We start from the raw sequence: 16947 nt of genomic DNA, 5'->3' as shown, positions 1-16947 counted from the left end.
ACTTTGAAAACACATCAGATCTGAAGTGGGAAAATATGCTGGATATCTACTAATATGGACTTGGTAATATATTAGGAATGATAGGATGCCACATAATTTGATGGAAATGAAAATGATCAACCTACAGAGGGCTGAGTTCAAAGACACCCCAAAAAACAAAGTGAAAAAATGATGCAGCAGGCTAGTCCATTTTGCTGAAATTTCGTTCCAGCAACTCAAAATTGTACGTAGTTTGTATGGCCCCCACGTGCTTGTATGTATGTCGGGGCATGTTCCTTTTGAGTCTACAGATGGTGTCCTGGGGTATTTCCTCCAAGATCTGGACCAGGGCATTACTGAGCTCCTGAACAGACTGAGGTGCAACCTAGTGTCGTCGGATGGACCGAATCATAATGTCCAATTGTCATAATGTTCTATTGAATTTAGGTTAGGCGAGCGTGGGGGCCATTCAATGGTATCAATTCCTTCATCCTCCAGGAACTAGCTGCATACTGTCGCCACATGATCCTGGGCATTGTTGTGCACCTGGAGGAACCCGAGACCACTGCAGCAGCAGCAGCGTATGGTCTGACAACGGGTCCAAGAATTTCATCCTGATTCCTAATGGCAGTCGTGGTGCCATTATCTAGCTTGTAGAGGTCTGTGTATCCCTCCATGGATATGCCTCCCAGACCATCACTGACCCACCACCAAACCGGTAATGTTGAATGTTGTTACAGACAACATAATGTTCTCCATGGCTTCTCCAGATCCTTTCACGTCTGTCACATGTGCTCAGGTTGAACCTGCTCTCATCTGTGAACAGCACAGGTTGCCAGTGGCGGACCTGCAAATTCTGGTGTTCAAAGGCAAATGCTAATCGAGCTCCACGGTGCTGGGCAGTGAGCACAGGGCCTACTAGAGGATGTCGGGCCCTCAGGCCACCCTCGTGAAGTCTGTTTTTGATTGTTTGGTCAGAGACATTCACACCCGTGGCCTGCTGGAGGTGATTTTGTAGGGCTCTGGCAGTGCTCATTCTGTTTCTCCTTGAACAAAGGGGCAGATACCGGTCCTGCTGATGGATTAAGGACCTTCTACAGCCCTGTCCAGCTTTTTTGGGGTAAATGCCTGTCTCCTGGAATCTCCTCCATTCTCTTGAGACTGTACTGGAAGACACAGCAAACCTTCTGGCAATGGCACGTATTGATGTGCCATCCTGGAGGAGTTGGACTGCCTGTGCAACCCCTATAAGGTCCAGGTAGCACCTCGTGCTACCACTAGTGAAAAACAATTGACTTGATGCTATACTCCGAATAAAAGGGTTCCTATTAAATAGGAACAAATACTATCCCTCTATAGTGTGTACTTGTTCTAATCCAGAGCGTTAAGTGTGATTTCTGTGTACTGCCTCATTCCTCTGCTATCTGCATGAATCAATTCTGCCATGGTTTCCTAATACCAAGAGAAAAAAGGTGACAGGGTAACGTGCTCCAGCACACTGCCTGTGATTGACTGCCTCAGCTCTGTTCCTGTTTACTGTGTGAAGAGGGTGTGTCCTTTCTCTCAAATCAGCTCTCACTGAGCTCCGTAGAGTGTAACTTCAACTCCCCTTCCCCCACTTTCTGAAAGGTCAGACAAACGGTATAAATTCTGCATGTTGAATGGCTGTAGAAAAGAGAATACTGCAGATAAACAGGTACAACTTATGTGTGGGGATTTGCTTCATCTCTCTATATCACCGGAGGCTAGTTACTGTAGTGGATATATATAAGGATTTGCAACCACTTTAAACTTTTCAGTTACTAGGCTTTTCACGTAATGTAGATTTTCTGTTTAAGATTATCTTTTTAATTCAGGAAGGTTCAGGTGTTTTGTGGATTAGTGGTGCCTAGTAGTAGTGTTATATACTTTTGCATTGCACAGCTAGACATGGAGACTGATTGTTTGAGAAATTGCCAGTCATAATGATTTTTAAATAGTCACCTGGAAAAAGAAAACTTTGAAGCATATTATGTAATCAATAATGAAGACCATGCAAAGCATGGAGGTCCATGGAGGTTTGAAATTGGCCTAGCTGGCGCATGTGGTTTAATCTGGCACATAACCTGTGCTAGACCCTTTAATTAACTTATTAACTGTACTGTAGCATGTAACCATATCTGGCATGTTACTACACTGTGTAATTTAGAAGGAAAGGTCTGCAAACTTTAACTTATGTCAAATGAATCATAATTATATATTTATATTTATTAATGTCAGTTTAAATTTGAGAACAGTGAGTGTTTTTAAGCAAATTGTTGATAAAGAAGAGCTGTGATATGCTGTATTTGGAAACGAGAGAAGAAGCATGTTATTGTGCTGCTAGATAACATTGCCAGCGCTGACTTTAACAACTGCCTGGACTTCTTGAAGTCTTGTCTGCTTCCTTGACCTTTAAGTTCCCCTAGGATCCCGTTCCCCTCCAAGCAAACTCACGCAGATGGACTTCTGGATCTACCTGTTTCATTAGTTAGATGTATTAGGTAATCTGAACTACTGAACTTTATATAGCTGAATGAGATAATCCAAAGTGTGTTTTTAGTGAACCCCAATAGGATATGTGGAATTGGACATTAGTTATATGAATGTTATCTGCACGTTCATTTATTATTTCTCAGCTGTCTAACATACTGTCGGTTTGATGGGTTCATATCATTGACATCTTCCAGAGATAAAATTCCTGGCATATGCAGTTGTTTTATAACCACTTTAAGTCCAAACACTTTTACCTCCTTCAGTCCAGGCCATTTTCAGCTCTCAGCACTGTCACACTTTGAATGACAATTACTTGCAACACTATAACAAAATAAAATGTTTATTATTTTTTATTTTATTTTTTTAAGACAAAGCTTTCTTTTGGTGGTATTTAATCACCACTGTTTTTTTTTTTGTTTTTTTTTTTGTTTTTTTTTTCTATATAAACGAAAAAATAACAAACATGTTTTTCATTTTTTATTAAATTTTGCAAATAAATAAACATTCTTTAAAACTTTAGGATACATGTATTCTGCTACATTTCTTTGGTAAAAATAACCCAAATCCGTGCATATTATTTAGTCTGTGTGAAAATTACAAACTGTGGTGTATATACAGTACTGTATATTTGAAAATTGATTAATCCCGATGTACTGACTGTCTCTCATTTCTTGAGGCCCTAAAATGCCAGGATAGTACAAATACCCTTCAAATTACCTCTTTTTGGAAAGTAGACAATACATGGTATTTAATAAAAGGCCTGGTGAGTTTTTTGAAGTTGTAATTTTTTGTTACAATTTTTTGGGAAAATTAAGAAATCAAATAAATTTTTTTTTCTTCACAAAGTTGTCAATTTAACAAGTTCTTTCTCATACACAACATGGGCATACTTACAGTGCATCCGGAAGGTACTCACAGCGCTTCACTTTTTCCACATTTTACAGCCTTATACCAAAATGAATTCCATTCATTATTTTCCTCAAAATTCTTCAAACAATACCCCATAATGACAACGTGAAAGAAGTTTGTTTGAAATCTTTATACATTTATTAAAAATAAAAAACAAAAAAAAATCACATGTGCATAAGTATTCACAGCCTTTGCTCAATACTTTGTTGAAACACCTTTGGCACCAATTACAGCCTTAAGTATTTTTGAGTATGATGCTGCAAGCTTGGCACACCTCTTTTCGGGCAGTTTCTCCCATTCTTCTTTGCAGAACCTCTCAAACTCCATTAGGTTGGATGGGAAGCTTCGGTACACAGCCATTTTCAGACGTCTCCAGGGATGTTCAATCTGGTTCAAGTCTGGGGTCTTGCTGGGCCACTCAAGGGCATTCACAGAGTTGTCCCATAGCCACTCCTTTGTTATCTTGGCTGTGTGGTTAGGGTTGCTGTTCTGTTGGAAGATGAACCTTCACCCCAGTCTGAGGTCCAGAGTGCTCTGGAGCAGTTTTTCATCAAGGATGTCTCTGTTCATCTTTGTTTTGATCCTGACTAGTCTCACAGTTCCTGCTACTGAAAAACATCCACACAGCATGACGCTACCACCACCATGCTTGACTTTAGGGATGGTATTGGCCAGTTGATAAGCGGAACCTGGTTTCCACCAGACATGATGCTTGCCATTCAGGCCAAAGAGTTCAATCTTTTTTTCATCGGACCAGAGAATTTTGTATGGTCTTAGAGTCCTTCAAGTGCCTTTTGGCAAACTCCAAGCAGACTGTCATGTGCCTTTTACTGAGGAGTGGCTTCCGTCTGGCCACTCTTCCATACAGGTCTGATTGGTGGAGTGCTGCAGAGATGGTTGTTCTTCTAGAAGGTTTTCCTCTCCCCACAGAGAAACGCTGGAGTTCTGTCAGAGTCACCATCAGGTTCTGGTCACCTCCCTGACTAAGGCCCTTCCCCTGATCGCTTAGTTTGGCCGGTTGGCCCATTTTAGGAAGAGTGCTGGTGGTTCCAAACCATCTACAGAAAATTCCTTGGACTTTGTGGCTTGGTTTGTGCTCTGACATGCATGGTTAACTGTGGGACCTTATATAGACAGGTGTGTGCCTTTCCAAATTATGTCCAATAAACTGAATTTACCAGAGGTGGACTCCAATCAAGTTGTAGAAACATCTCAAGGATGATTAGTGGAAACAGGATGCACCTAAGCTCAATTCTATTGTCATGGCAAAGGCTGTGAATACTTATGTACATGTGATTTTTTTATTTTTAATAAATTTGAAAGATTTCAAACAAACTTCTTTCACATTCTCATTATGGGGTAATGTTTGTAGAATTTTGAGGGAAATAATGAATGTAATATATTTTGGAATAAGGCTGTAACATAACAAATTGTGAAAAAAAGGGAAGTGCTGTGAATACTTTCTGGATGCATTGTACAAATATACACTAAAACGCATTCTGCTATGCCTCCTGGGTATGGGTATAGCACACATGTGAGACTTTTTCACGGCTCACATGCATAGAATGGCCCAAAATCCAAGGTGTTCTAGGGGCATAAATTAAGCATCTAATTTCCTGACTATCTTTCACATTTTTGGAGGCCCTGGAGCACAAGGACAATGGAAACACACACAAAATGACCACCAGTAAATGCCTCAAAGTATTTTTGTAGAGGCTTAGTAAGTCTTTCGAAGACTTCATTTTTTACCACAAGCTTTTGGAAAAAAACTTAACACAAAGTTTTCAATTTATTAAGATATTTCTCATACACAGCATGGGAATACCACCCTAAAACACATTCTGCTACTCCTCCCAAGTATAAATATACCAGAAGTGTTAGACTTTTTCACTGTTTGGACTGATTATATACTGGACATTGTATCAACTAATTTTGTACTGTAATGGTCTCCTCCATATAAGTAGTCAGAGAATATAGCTTAGTGTAGCATCGCCTACAGCAGTCCCAGTTCCTGTAAGCCTCTTGGTACATGGCTGTCCCCAGAAATGCCATGTTCACTGGCCAGGAAGTACAGGAGACTGAAGAAAGGAAGAACAAAACAATACCTGTGGTTACAGGAGTGCAGTTGTCTTGGGAGATGGCTGAGATTGGTGTCTTGCAGGAACGTAGTCAGCAGCATGTGCAGATCGGCCAGTTTGAGCTGCAGGCAGAGACATGATCAGCAAACAAGCATAGGATCGGTCCAGGCAGCAAGCAGAAACATGGTCAATAAAGAGGCCAGAATTGGTACAAGCAGAGGAAACACTGCACCGGTGTGGCAGTGATCGGGGACACTAACTGGTGGGGCCGTGGTCAGGGACACTATGACTGGTGCAGTGGTGATCAGGGACACTGTAATTAATAGGGGGATAATCAACAAAAATATAACTGGTGTGGTGATAATCAGGGACAAAATGACTGGTGTGGCAGTGATCATGCACATTGTGAGTGGTGAGGCGATGATTAGCAACAGTGTTAGTGGGTGGCAGTGATTAGGGACTATGAGTGGTGTGGCAGTAATCGGGTACATTATAACTGGTATGGTGATGATCAAGGACACTGTAACTGGTGTTGAAATGATCAGGGACACTGTAGCTGGTGTGGCAGTGATCAGTGACACTATAGCTGGTATGGCGTTGAAAGCTATCACATGGTACAGGGCTGCTGCGATTTCCCTTGTACTATGTGATCTCTGTGACCAATCACGGAGATCACACAGTAGAAAACAATGATACCAGAAAATGATACTGTATATTGTTTACTACTGAGCAGTATTATTATGTCCATTATGTCCTGTGCAGCTGTTTATATACATTGGCCAGATGGGAAAAGTTAATGTGTAATTTGCTCACACTTTTTAATGTACAGCTGATAAATATGTTTAGTACACAGTGAAGAAGGCATAAGTTAGGAGCTTTAGGCTCCTTTCACACGGTCCGTAGGCGGATCCGTGCTGCTCAGCGGGGGATCAATACACAGATCTCCGCTGAGCAGGCAGGTGACAGCTCCCTCTCCGCTCTGTGTGCAGAGTGGGAGGTGTCATAGCCCCATGCATCTCTATGGGGGAATCAGATGAGAGCGAACTGCCTGTCCACTCTCATCCCATCCCATCCCATCCCCTGGACGGATGCAAAAATAGGGTTTCCATCCGTCCGGATTTCACAGACAGGATCGGATGTGGTTGGCAGCGGGTATCAGCGGATATGTCTCTGCTGACATCTGCTGCCCCATAGGGATGCATGGAGGAACCGATCAGATCCGCCTAAAAAACGGACAGGCGGATCTGATCGGATCGCTCGTGTGAAAGGACCCTTACACAAATGTAAGTAAATTCTTCCGATTCAAACAATTCTGTCCACTAAAGAAGTCCATAAACACATAAGTCCACACATTTTAAATGAAAAATCTCAACACCATGAGAAAACAGATGACTTGTGACTCCTCTTCACTCCTCCTGGTTGCTTTACAAATATGTGTGCTACCACGTGTTGGAAGAATGCAAGCTCACTGCATTAGCATGACCCCTTTATGTAAGAAAAGTGTTTTGTTGACTCCCACACAAAAAATGTCACAGAATGTACAAACTAATTGGCAATCTCCCAGGGCTCTCATTGGTTCCAAAGCTCAATTTACACATTTTCCTTTATAAGAAATAAAAGTAAAGTACTGAAAGAAATCTCATAGTGTAATAGTTTATTCCATTAGAAGAGCTTTCTAATGACTCTGCAAATTGAAACATGTTTAGGTAGGACTATGGCCATCACATCCAGTTTCTGGTGACGTCACTTCCAGGGTACCTTTTCTGGTCTGTGAAATGCATGCAGACTTTATGGATCAGAGCGGCGGGGCAATGAATTGTGCACAGTCCGAAGCTTTCAATATTGGTGCCATCACATGGTTGAATAAATTCTTTATATATATATTTAGATTAATATGTTATGCTAGGGCAGGTGTTGTGTACCTCCTACAATAGCTACCAACATCCCACATTTAATACAAATGTAAAAAATCCCATAGTGGATGCCATATTTTTTTTTATACACGGGGGAGAGACAAAAATTGAACAGTCGGATATGACAGTACTCCCTTGCATTATGTGAGTATTAGCATCAGCATTCATAGTGTTGGAGAAAGGACATCTCTCTGCTTTCTGCCTTGTTACTGAGATTTGTCTATTGCCTTGCCTAAATTTACTTACTGCTTAGAGAGATATTGAGAATGTAGCATTTATGCAGTGTCAACAGTTAGATGTTGATTAGCAAACTTCACACATGCCTTCTGGAGGAGAGGGACCTTGCGGGCGCTGCAAGATTTCAATCCATGACGGCATATTGTGTTACCAATGGTTTGTTTGCTGACTGTGTTCCCAACTGCCTTGAGATCATTCACAAGCTTCACCTGTGTAGTTCTGGGCTGATCCCTCACTTTTCTCATGATCACCCTTAACCCATGAGGCAAAATCTTGCATGGAGCTCCAGACCGACAGTTGTCTCCTTCTCACCAAGCTTCTTGTTGATGGTCATGTAGCCCATTCCAGCCTTGTTCAGTTCTACAAGCTTGCCCCTGACATCCGTTGACAGCTCTTTGGTCTTGCCCATGATGGTGAGGTTTGAATGGAAGAAAAAGATTCTGTGAACAGGTGTCTTTTATAAACATAGCAAATTGCCATTAGACAGGATTAAACTGTGTACCACATGAGCACATACTGTAGCCAACCTGTAGGGGGCCAGAATAATTGTTGGTTGGTAGGGGATAAATTACTTATTTTATTCACTGAACTGCAACTCAATATAACATTTGTATCATGTGTTTTTTCTGGCTTTTTTGTTGATGTTCTGTCTTTATCATTTAAAATACACCTATGATAAAAATTATAGACCTTTCATTTCTTTGTAAGTGGGCAAACCTACAAAATCTACAGGGGATAAAATAATTATTTTCGCCACTGTAAATGGGTATTTAAAGCAAACACAGCTATACCCTTTTAAGTAACATTCACTTTGCAAAGCATTATCTTGATCCCTCTCAGAGTAAGGGTCCTTTCACACAGCCCGCATCCGCCGACGGAGCCGTTCTGCTCAGCGGGGGATCAATCCGCCGATCCCCGCTGAGCAGGTGGATGACAGGTCCGTCTCCGCTCTGTGTGCGGGGACGGAGCTATCAGATCCCCGCTGTCCTCTATGGGGGAATCGGATGAGAACGGACCGCCTGTCCGTTCTCATTCGATTCCATTCGATCTGCTGGACGGATGGAAAATAGGGTTTCCATCAGTCCAGATTTCACGGATAGGATCGGAAGCGGATAGCAGCGGGTCTCAGCGGAGATGTCTCCGCTGACATACACTGCCCGATAGGGATGCATGGAGCATCTGATCAGGTCCGCCTGAAAAACTGACAGGTGGACCTGATGGAATCGTTCGTGTGAAAGGACCCTAAGACAATAACAAGCCAGGAAAAAGCTTAATATAACATTGGCTTGTATACTGTATATAGAGTACATGCAGTGTATTTTAGTTACTTTCAGTTCAGACTATTTGCTAATATGTTATAAATTGTGTGTTTCTCTATTTATCAACAGATAAAGAAATAAAAACAGATCAGTTTATGAATGATAAGAAATCACATGAAGTTATGATCATGTCTTCGCTGGTGGAAGGCATTGCAAATATCTATCACATAAAACAGGTACATTTCTACAGTTTCTTTATGTTTTTGATCCCTTTTTATTCATGTAGTGTGCGCTTGTTCTAAACTTATTTTAGACAATAACAAAATACACATGCAAAAATTAATGAAATAGTAATAATAAAAACAGATATGTGTGTGGGGGTGGGTTCACTGTCTGCCCATTTGCAATTTTACATGCAGAGCTGAAATATCTCCCCAATCAGTACATTTTCTCAGTTTTGCTGGTTATACTTTCCTGACAGAAGGAAATCTGTTTTTAAAGGGAGAAGCAAAAAGATAGTGTTGACAGCAGAGATAGCAGACATATAGATGTGCTGTTTTAACAGTGCTATTACATTTCAAATCCATTTTAATCTGTGCCCAAAGAACTTCTAATCTGGGAATCAGAGTAAGCGCTGCTAGCATTTAAAAACAATCTAATATATATAAATGTACCTTGTACCTTTTTCAAAATTATTATTATTATTATTATTTTGCTAGATTACTTTTTTAAAGTGCATTTTAATTCATGTATGCTTTGGATTGCATTTTCGTTAGAACTGAATAATAATTTCCTTTCTTTTTTAAATTTAATTCCTAAAAAGTACACATTAATACCTGTTTAAATTGCTAATTTTAGCTTCATTGTATCTACAATAATTTTCACATTATAATCAGCCCTTTAACCACTTGCCGACTGCTCACAGTATATTTACTGCGGCAGTCGGCCCCGGCCAGGCAGAGTGACGTAGGTCTACGTCGCTCGCCTGTCACTCCTTCTAGAGCCAATAGCGGGCGAGCGCGCGCCCGCCTCGGCTCGTTCACGGAGGAGTGCGGGAGTGTGACTGGCGGACCCGATGTCCGCCGGTCACACTACGATCGCTGGTACAGCGGGAGAAAGACAGAGCGGCTTATGTAAACAAGCCGCCTGTCAGTTCTCCCTGTGTAAAAATGAAGATCAGACGGTTCTACTATGTAGAACCGTTGATCTTTGTTTTTACACCAATAGCAATGTCCCACTACAGTTAGAAGCACGCCCCTAGGACACACTTAACCCCTCCCTGTCCAATACAGTTAACCCCTTCCCTGCCAGTGTCATTTTTGCAGTAACAGTGCATATATATAGCACTGATTACTGCAGTAATGTAACTGGTACCCCCAAAAGTGTCAAAAATGTCAGTCAAGGGTCCGATCTGTCCGCCGCAATGTCGCAGTACCGCAAAAAAAATCGCAGATCGCCGCCATTACTCGTAAAAAAAACAAACACCAAAAATGACAAAAATCTTTCCCTTTGTTAGTAAACGCGATAACTTTTGCGCAAACCAATCAAAATACGCTTTTTGCGATTTTTTTTTTTTACCAAACATAGGTAGCGTAAAACAAATTGTTGAAAATGTTAAAAAAATTTGATTTTTACATTTTTTTTGGGGGGAATTTCATATAAAAAAAGTGAAAAATATTGTTATTTTTGCAAAAATTACGCTCTTTTTTTGTTTATAGCGCGTGATCAAAAAATTGCACAGGTGACCAAATACCACCAAAAGAAAGCTCTGTTTGTGGGAAAAAAAAGGACGTGAAATTCGTTTAGGTACAGCGTCGCACGACCGCGCAATTGTCCGTTAAAGTCACGCAGTAAAAAATCGCAAAAAAAACCCTGGTCTTTTAGCAGGAAAATCCTCCGGTGGTAAAGTGGTTAAAACTGCAGAAATGTTGAATTGTATGGCTGGCTTATAAAGAAACAATGACCAGCCTGACAAACGTTCCATCCCTTCATTCTTTTCTGCGTTATCCTGCCCACCCCTGCTGAATACACAGTGGCCTTTAATGCACTTAGAATTGACAGGCTGTGCAGGGAAAAGATTATGAAGGACTGCTTAAATGTACTTTTTTTTTCTGTGTAGTTTTGGAGAGACTAGGGAAGACTAAAGCCTAGTACACAGGGACCGAAGGTGGGGCAATATCGGCCGATTCAATATAAAATGGCCGACATTCGGCCCGTGTGTATAGCAGCCAGTCTGACAGAAAACCAGCGGCCGACCAGCTCCCCATCAGCCCTGAGAGTGCCTACCGGAGTATCCTGTCAGAACAAAACAGCTCAGCGGAGGAGATGGCTGTACTAACATTGGATTGTTAGTACAGCGGCTCTGAATGAAGCTGTCATGGTGTATACCAGGCTTTAGACTCTTTGTAAAGTTTTGGTTTCTGAATGTAAGGGGCAATTTAAAAATTATGAATTTTCCCCAGAATGGATCTCTGTTCACTTTGTAGAGATTTTCTCTCATTTTTGGTTTCATCTTCAGAACAGAAAGTGAAGGGAATCCTCCCTAGCAGGACACAGGTAGAAAAAAAAGTATAACCTGGTTGGGTTTTAGCCTTATCATTGTTTATTTAAAACATAGAAAGAAATGTTTAGTTTTGCATATATTTTAACACATTCTTAAAACTGTTAAAATTCAGCATGTAATAAAGAAAAATGTATAAGAGGCTATCTTTACTGAAAGTCACATACAAAATAATTAATAGAATCAGGCGGGGTTCACACTGCCGCATGGCGCGGTTCACAGCAGAGGTCTGGTGGGTCCCTGTTCACCATTTCAGGTCCGATTTTAGTCCGAATTTTGGGTTAAATTCTGATCTGAAAAGGACCAGAAGACGTACAGGACTCCTGTGCAATTCTCACCGGAGCCACTCCAGAGATATGTGAACCTGCTCCATAGAGAGCCAGTCACAATCTCTTGACATGCCAATTCCCCGCATCCATTTCGCAGTAGTGTGAACCCAGCCTCAGAGATATAAACAACTGAAATTCAGCTGAAAATTTTTAAATTTAATGTAAAAGTCAACATTAGTCACTCCTACCTATGGAGCCCCCCAGGTGGTCCATTTCATGAGATATTTAGCCTCAATATTCAGTAGGGTGGTGTAGGAGGCAGACGGGGCTGGGCCAAGCTCCAATTTTTCAGGAAAAGTAGAAAACTATATATAATTTAAGATGACTGTATCTCTGGATCTGCTGTTTATTTTGTCTTCAGTTTTTTTGTATTTTTTTTTTTTTATATACTATGCTCATTTTTAATTGGCCAAGCTTGAGTCAGTTTTACTTGAAATTTTATGTATCCTTTCAAGTCACTATATACTTTTTTTTAATCGATAAAATACAGCTGTAATGGTCATATCAAATAATTATTGAAACCCTTTATTTTCTTCATTTGCTTCCTGTGGTAACAAAGAGGAATCTTGACCTCTCACAATAACTTAAAAAAAAAGAAATAGCTCATACCCCATGCTTGGTGAACCAAAATTCATCTAAGTACAAAATTGTGTTTTATGGATGTGATACGGTACCAGATCAGAATATGTTTAAAATAATTTTCCAATTGCAGGTAAAGCCCCAGAGTTGTGCAAGACAGGGACCTTTCTGTGTTATTTAAAATATAATTCACTAACAGGATTTATAGTTTTTTTTATAGAAATCTCAGTCAGTTTACAATTTCTCCCTGTGTAGATTGTCACATTTCATTTTTATGAGACGTTTAATGCCTTTTGTATGCAGCAGGAATGGCAAACCACACAACATAAAATTTAATCTAATTTGTGTTGCTTTCCTGGCTGCATTGAATATTAAATTGATAATACGCGGCAACTGATTGGCACACAATTGAACAATTTTAGCGCAAATGTTTTAAAGTCTATATCTATGTGGGGAAGATTCAAATAGAGAAGCTTAGGAGACTAATATTTTGTTCTTTGGAGATCTTGCGTTTTTTTTCAGCACACATTGTGTTTCTCTTCTAGTTGAGCAGAACTAGCTGTTACCTCTCTCAGACATTTAGCATTCAACTTTTAAGTTGGGGTGGGGGGGGGGGGGGAATTGAACAGGACCAACTCTTCAAATAGATGCTTTAGGGCCCTTTCACACTGAGCAGATCTGTTTGACGAAATCCGCTTGCTTGGCGGGGATCGATCCGCTGATTCTCGCTGGGCAGGTGGATGATAGGACATTCTCCGCTCACTGTGCTGAGACAGACTTGCCAGAGTCCAGCTTTCCTCTATGAGGAGATTGGATGAAAACGGACCGCCTGTCCATTTTTATCTGATCCCATCTGACCTTCCAGACGGATGGAAAACATTGGTCACCATCTGTCTGTATTTGGTGGACAGGATCCGGTTTTATAGCGGCGGGTGACAGCAGACATGTCACTGCTGACATCCGCTGATCCATAGGGGTGAATAGAGGGTCCAATCAGGTCCGCCTGAAAAACTGACAGGTGGACCTGATCTGAAAGCCCATGTGAAAGGGCCCTTATTGTCACACGATGGCAGCATTGCTTGTTTGGACTGTTGTCCTTAATTATAGCATCTCCCACTAAGCTCTACTTTTTAAATTCATACCACAGTGCTTTTTCACTGCTACAGAATTGGAAATTGCTGCTTTTTTCTAGGCATTATGTTAAAAAATGTTAACATTATTTTTTTTAATATATTCCTAAATTGCATAAACCTCAAGATGTTTTTGTGCACAAATATTTACCTTCTTCTGTGCTTGCTCATGGACAACTCTAAAATAAAAATACAGTAAATATTGTGTATGCCTAGGCACATAAAATATATTGCAACATCCTCAAATCTTACTTTTGTAGTTTACACTCATATAGGTAACATTGCTGTGGGATTACTGGGTGCTTCATGTTTTCACTAGATTTCACCAGTCCATAAAGTACCTAAATAAGTAATTGCCAAGATCAATGATGTCACAGTGTTGTAGTCGTTGTGGGAAATTAAAGAGCTTGTCGCTCTGGTGCATAGCCACAGCTGGAGCAAAGGAAAAAAAAATGAATCTTGTTATTTCTTAGTGATAGTCATAATAATTCTTCACAGTCTTGATTAAACCAAATGGTCACTGTTTCAAAATCGGTGCGAGAAATTCCAAAATAAATTTAAAAATGTAACCTAACTGGATTCAGATGTTTTCCAGTGTATTGGCAAAAAGAAAGATTGCTTTTTTTGTTCCTTACACAATACACATGTATTAACAGTTGTGTTCTGCAGCCCATTTTGAAATAGTAAAGATCTTGTTGATACCGTTTTGGTGATTTTTTTTTTTTTTGGCTATGCTTTTTTCTTTAAGATTTACAGTGTATTTAATATTTAACACACAGGTGCATGCTATTCTTTTCTATTAGTTTGCCTATGAAATGCTTAGATTATTTTCCCCCAGCCTGTAAACCATTTATTTTGAAGGAGAGTTAAGTCTTTCAAGCTGCAGATATCTTCTCCTTTGGTTATTTAAAAGGGGTTTCTTGTTACTTCTACTTTTTCAGGCTTGGCTAAATAGAAGTAGGAAAGCTTCAAGAGAGACTGTTAAGAATTTGTTGCCAAATTAGTCCATAAAACATTGTAAAAATAGATTTAATTAAAAAATATGAAGCGTTGAAATCACAGCACATGTTTTACACCAGATTTCATTTCCTCTGGGCACCTTTTTCTCCAGTGGTTTCAAGTTGTGGAGCAGTAATGAATTTTTCAGTACTCCATACTTTACTGGCAGCTTTTTGATCTCTAATAGGCAGTTTGGAAATTTGTTTTTGTTGTGGGCTTTTATTGGCTCTTGTAGAAAATAGTTAAAGGGGGCTGCTATATATCATTTTAAAATAATTACTTTGTGAACACTTTTGGTGTTAACATGCATAGTTCAAGCTGAAAAACCACTAAAGTAACCATAAAGAGCATGTTTTGCCTTTCTAAGAAATCTTAAGAGTATTATAATCCTGCCTACAAACAATCCTGATTGTTTAAGTTGGGATTTTGGGTTGATGTGCAAGACTATAGAGAGTGACTCCACTTTTGTTTAGAAAAAACAGTCCCTTCCTCTGGTCTATGGATTTTAGCATTGTCCTTTGGATACTGATTCTGAATGGGAGTGACCAATTCATTTTAATAAGCTGGTGCATGTTGAGCGTTCAGATGAGAAATGTTGCACTGTCTGCATCCTTTTAGAAGTGATCAATCCTTACGGAATATCTCACCACAGATGATATTTTTGTTGCAGAGGATGCTTAAAACCTGACTTGTACCTTAGTGCAATGCAGAATGAATGGCCCCTAATGTTTCCGTGGGTATTCTGTACATCAGCTGTGTGCAAAACGCCTGCAAGTTTCTATATTGCATTGAATTTTACTGAAGATTATAGTGCTGCAGTCTAAAAAATATAGTTTTTAATAACATTAAATTGCATTATGGTTTTTGTTGCAATTGTATATTCTATATTACCGTAATCATTTTTATTTGCTATATTTTTTTCTACTAAAGTGGAGTTACCCCTTTAAGTATTTGTAACCCTTACCTTGTAAAACATCCAATTCAGTTTCAAATTAAAATGAAAGGCAAAACATTTGTATATAAATATAAAAACATTGTAAATACCTTTTATCACATACCTTCTGTTCTCAGCTGCATAAGAGCTAGGGGGAGGGAAAGCAGCTTTACGTTGATTTTCCCAGTGAAAGGCTGTGCAGAGGAGGGGGCATGTCAGAACAAGTCTGATTATTGGAGGAGAGAACAGTGAGTTTCAAGCATAGCTAGAGAACTGACCACTCTGTTCTCCTGCTTAGTGTGGTCAGTTTTTCATAGGAAAGCAGAGGGACTGGCAGGAACACCAGGGATTTCACACAAAGGAAGCAATACAAAGAGAACAGGATTGTTTTTAATGCAAGTACATGGTACATTTATAAATGTTTCCACACAAGAATTGTATGGATTTTGCCCAAGATTCACAATTTTTCTAATTGGATGTAACTGGAAAAACCTGTAATTCATGTGTAAAAGATGTGTGAATCTTGGGTGAAAATCATGATAGAGATACTGTGGCTGTCATTGATTAGGAATTGCAAATCCAGTTATGCAGTTCTCTAAAAGTATGGTGAAACATCAAGTTCTCAGGAAATCTATTCTCTTCACAAGTTCTTTTACTAAATACTTAGTTAACTTCTGCCTATGCCCAGACTATGAATGTCCTTCTCCTGAGTGCCAATACGTATGTCACTTCTGAAGTAAAGTTTTTGATTTATGTAGCTAGATGGGAAAAGGACATGAAAATGCAGTTGGGAGAAGAAGACTGGGAACACATTAGAAAGATCACAGTGTACTACTCTATTATTTGTAAGACCATGGAATCCAGCTATAAACTCTTTTTCTCTATCGCTCATTGACAGACGTAGTCCTCGGTGATACAGCACCTTCGGGTTATGTTGCCTCCACAGGAGTAGGACTAGACAGGATATGAAAAATGCTCTGGCCACACCCCAGGGGCAGTCCCCGAGGGTATATCCTCTCTCTCTCTGCCACAGCAAATCAGTTTTTTTCTGTCTAGTCAGGAGTAAGGACCTAGATACCTTGCTGGGATCTTTGGTCCTGGCAGGATTCTTTTTTTAGAAAAGAATTTTTTAAGACCGCTTTTTTTCTCCAGTGTTCCTGTGAGATCTTCAAGCAAGAAAGCTGAACTGGGCGACGGGCGGGATGTTGAGATCCAGTGGTCACCCCAGTTCAGCCTACGAGCGCGTGCAGGCCATAGCTCCGCGCTGGGTCGGCCGTGACATAGTCCCACTGGACGGGGACTGACCCTGCGAGTTAAACGTCTCGCTGAAACGCCAAAGACCATGAGTCACGGCGCCCGTATTGGTCGACAGCCCTCCTACCTCGGTGGAGAGGGGTACTGTCAGGAGTTGGCGCCCGCCTGGTTCCGGTATGGTGAGTAGTATGTTCCCCCTTTCCCCCTGACGGGTCTTGTGGTGAACGTGGGCCCCTCTCTGTAATGGTAAGGATGGGTTCCCCTCTATCCTAC

At 40.4% G+C, this 16947-nt stretch overlaps 1 protein-coding gene across 2 annotated transcripts in view; it reads left to right on the top strand.

Annotated features, from left to right (window-relative positions):
* Positions 1-16947, top strand: part of METTL25 (methyltransferase like 25) — a 370840-nt gene that overhangs the window by 164703 nt on the left and 189190 nt on the right. For both annotated transcript variants that reach the window (XM_082253366.1, XM_082253365.1), the window contains exon 4: positions 9019-9125. In XM_082253366.1, coding sequence (XP_082109492.1) covers positions 9019-9125 — 107 coding nt within the window. The remainder of the gene's footprint in view (positions 1-9018; positions 9126-16947) is intronic.

Source organism: Pelophylax lessonae, assembly GCF_965119305.1.
Source record: "Pelophylax lessonae genome assembly, chromosome: 4".
NCBI lineage: Eukaryota > Metazoa > Chordata > Amphibia > Anura > Ranidae > Pelophylax > Pelophylax lessonae.
Note: the sequence above shows the minus strand (reverse complement) of the source record. Positions and strands in the feature narration are given on the sequence as shown.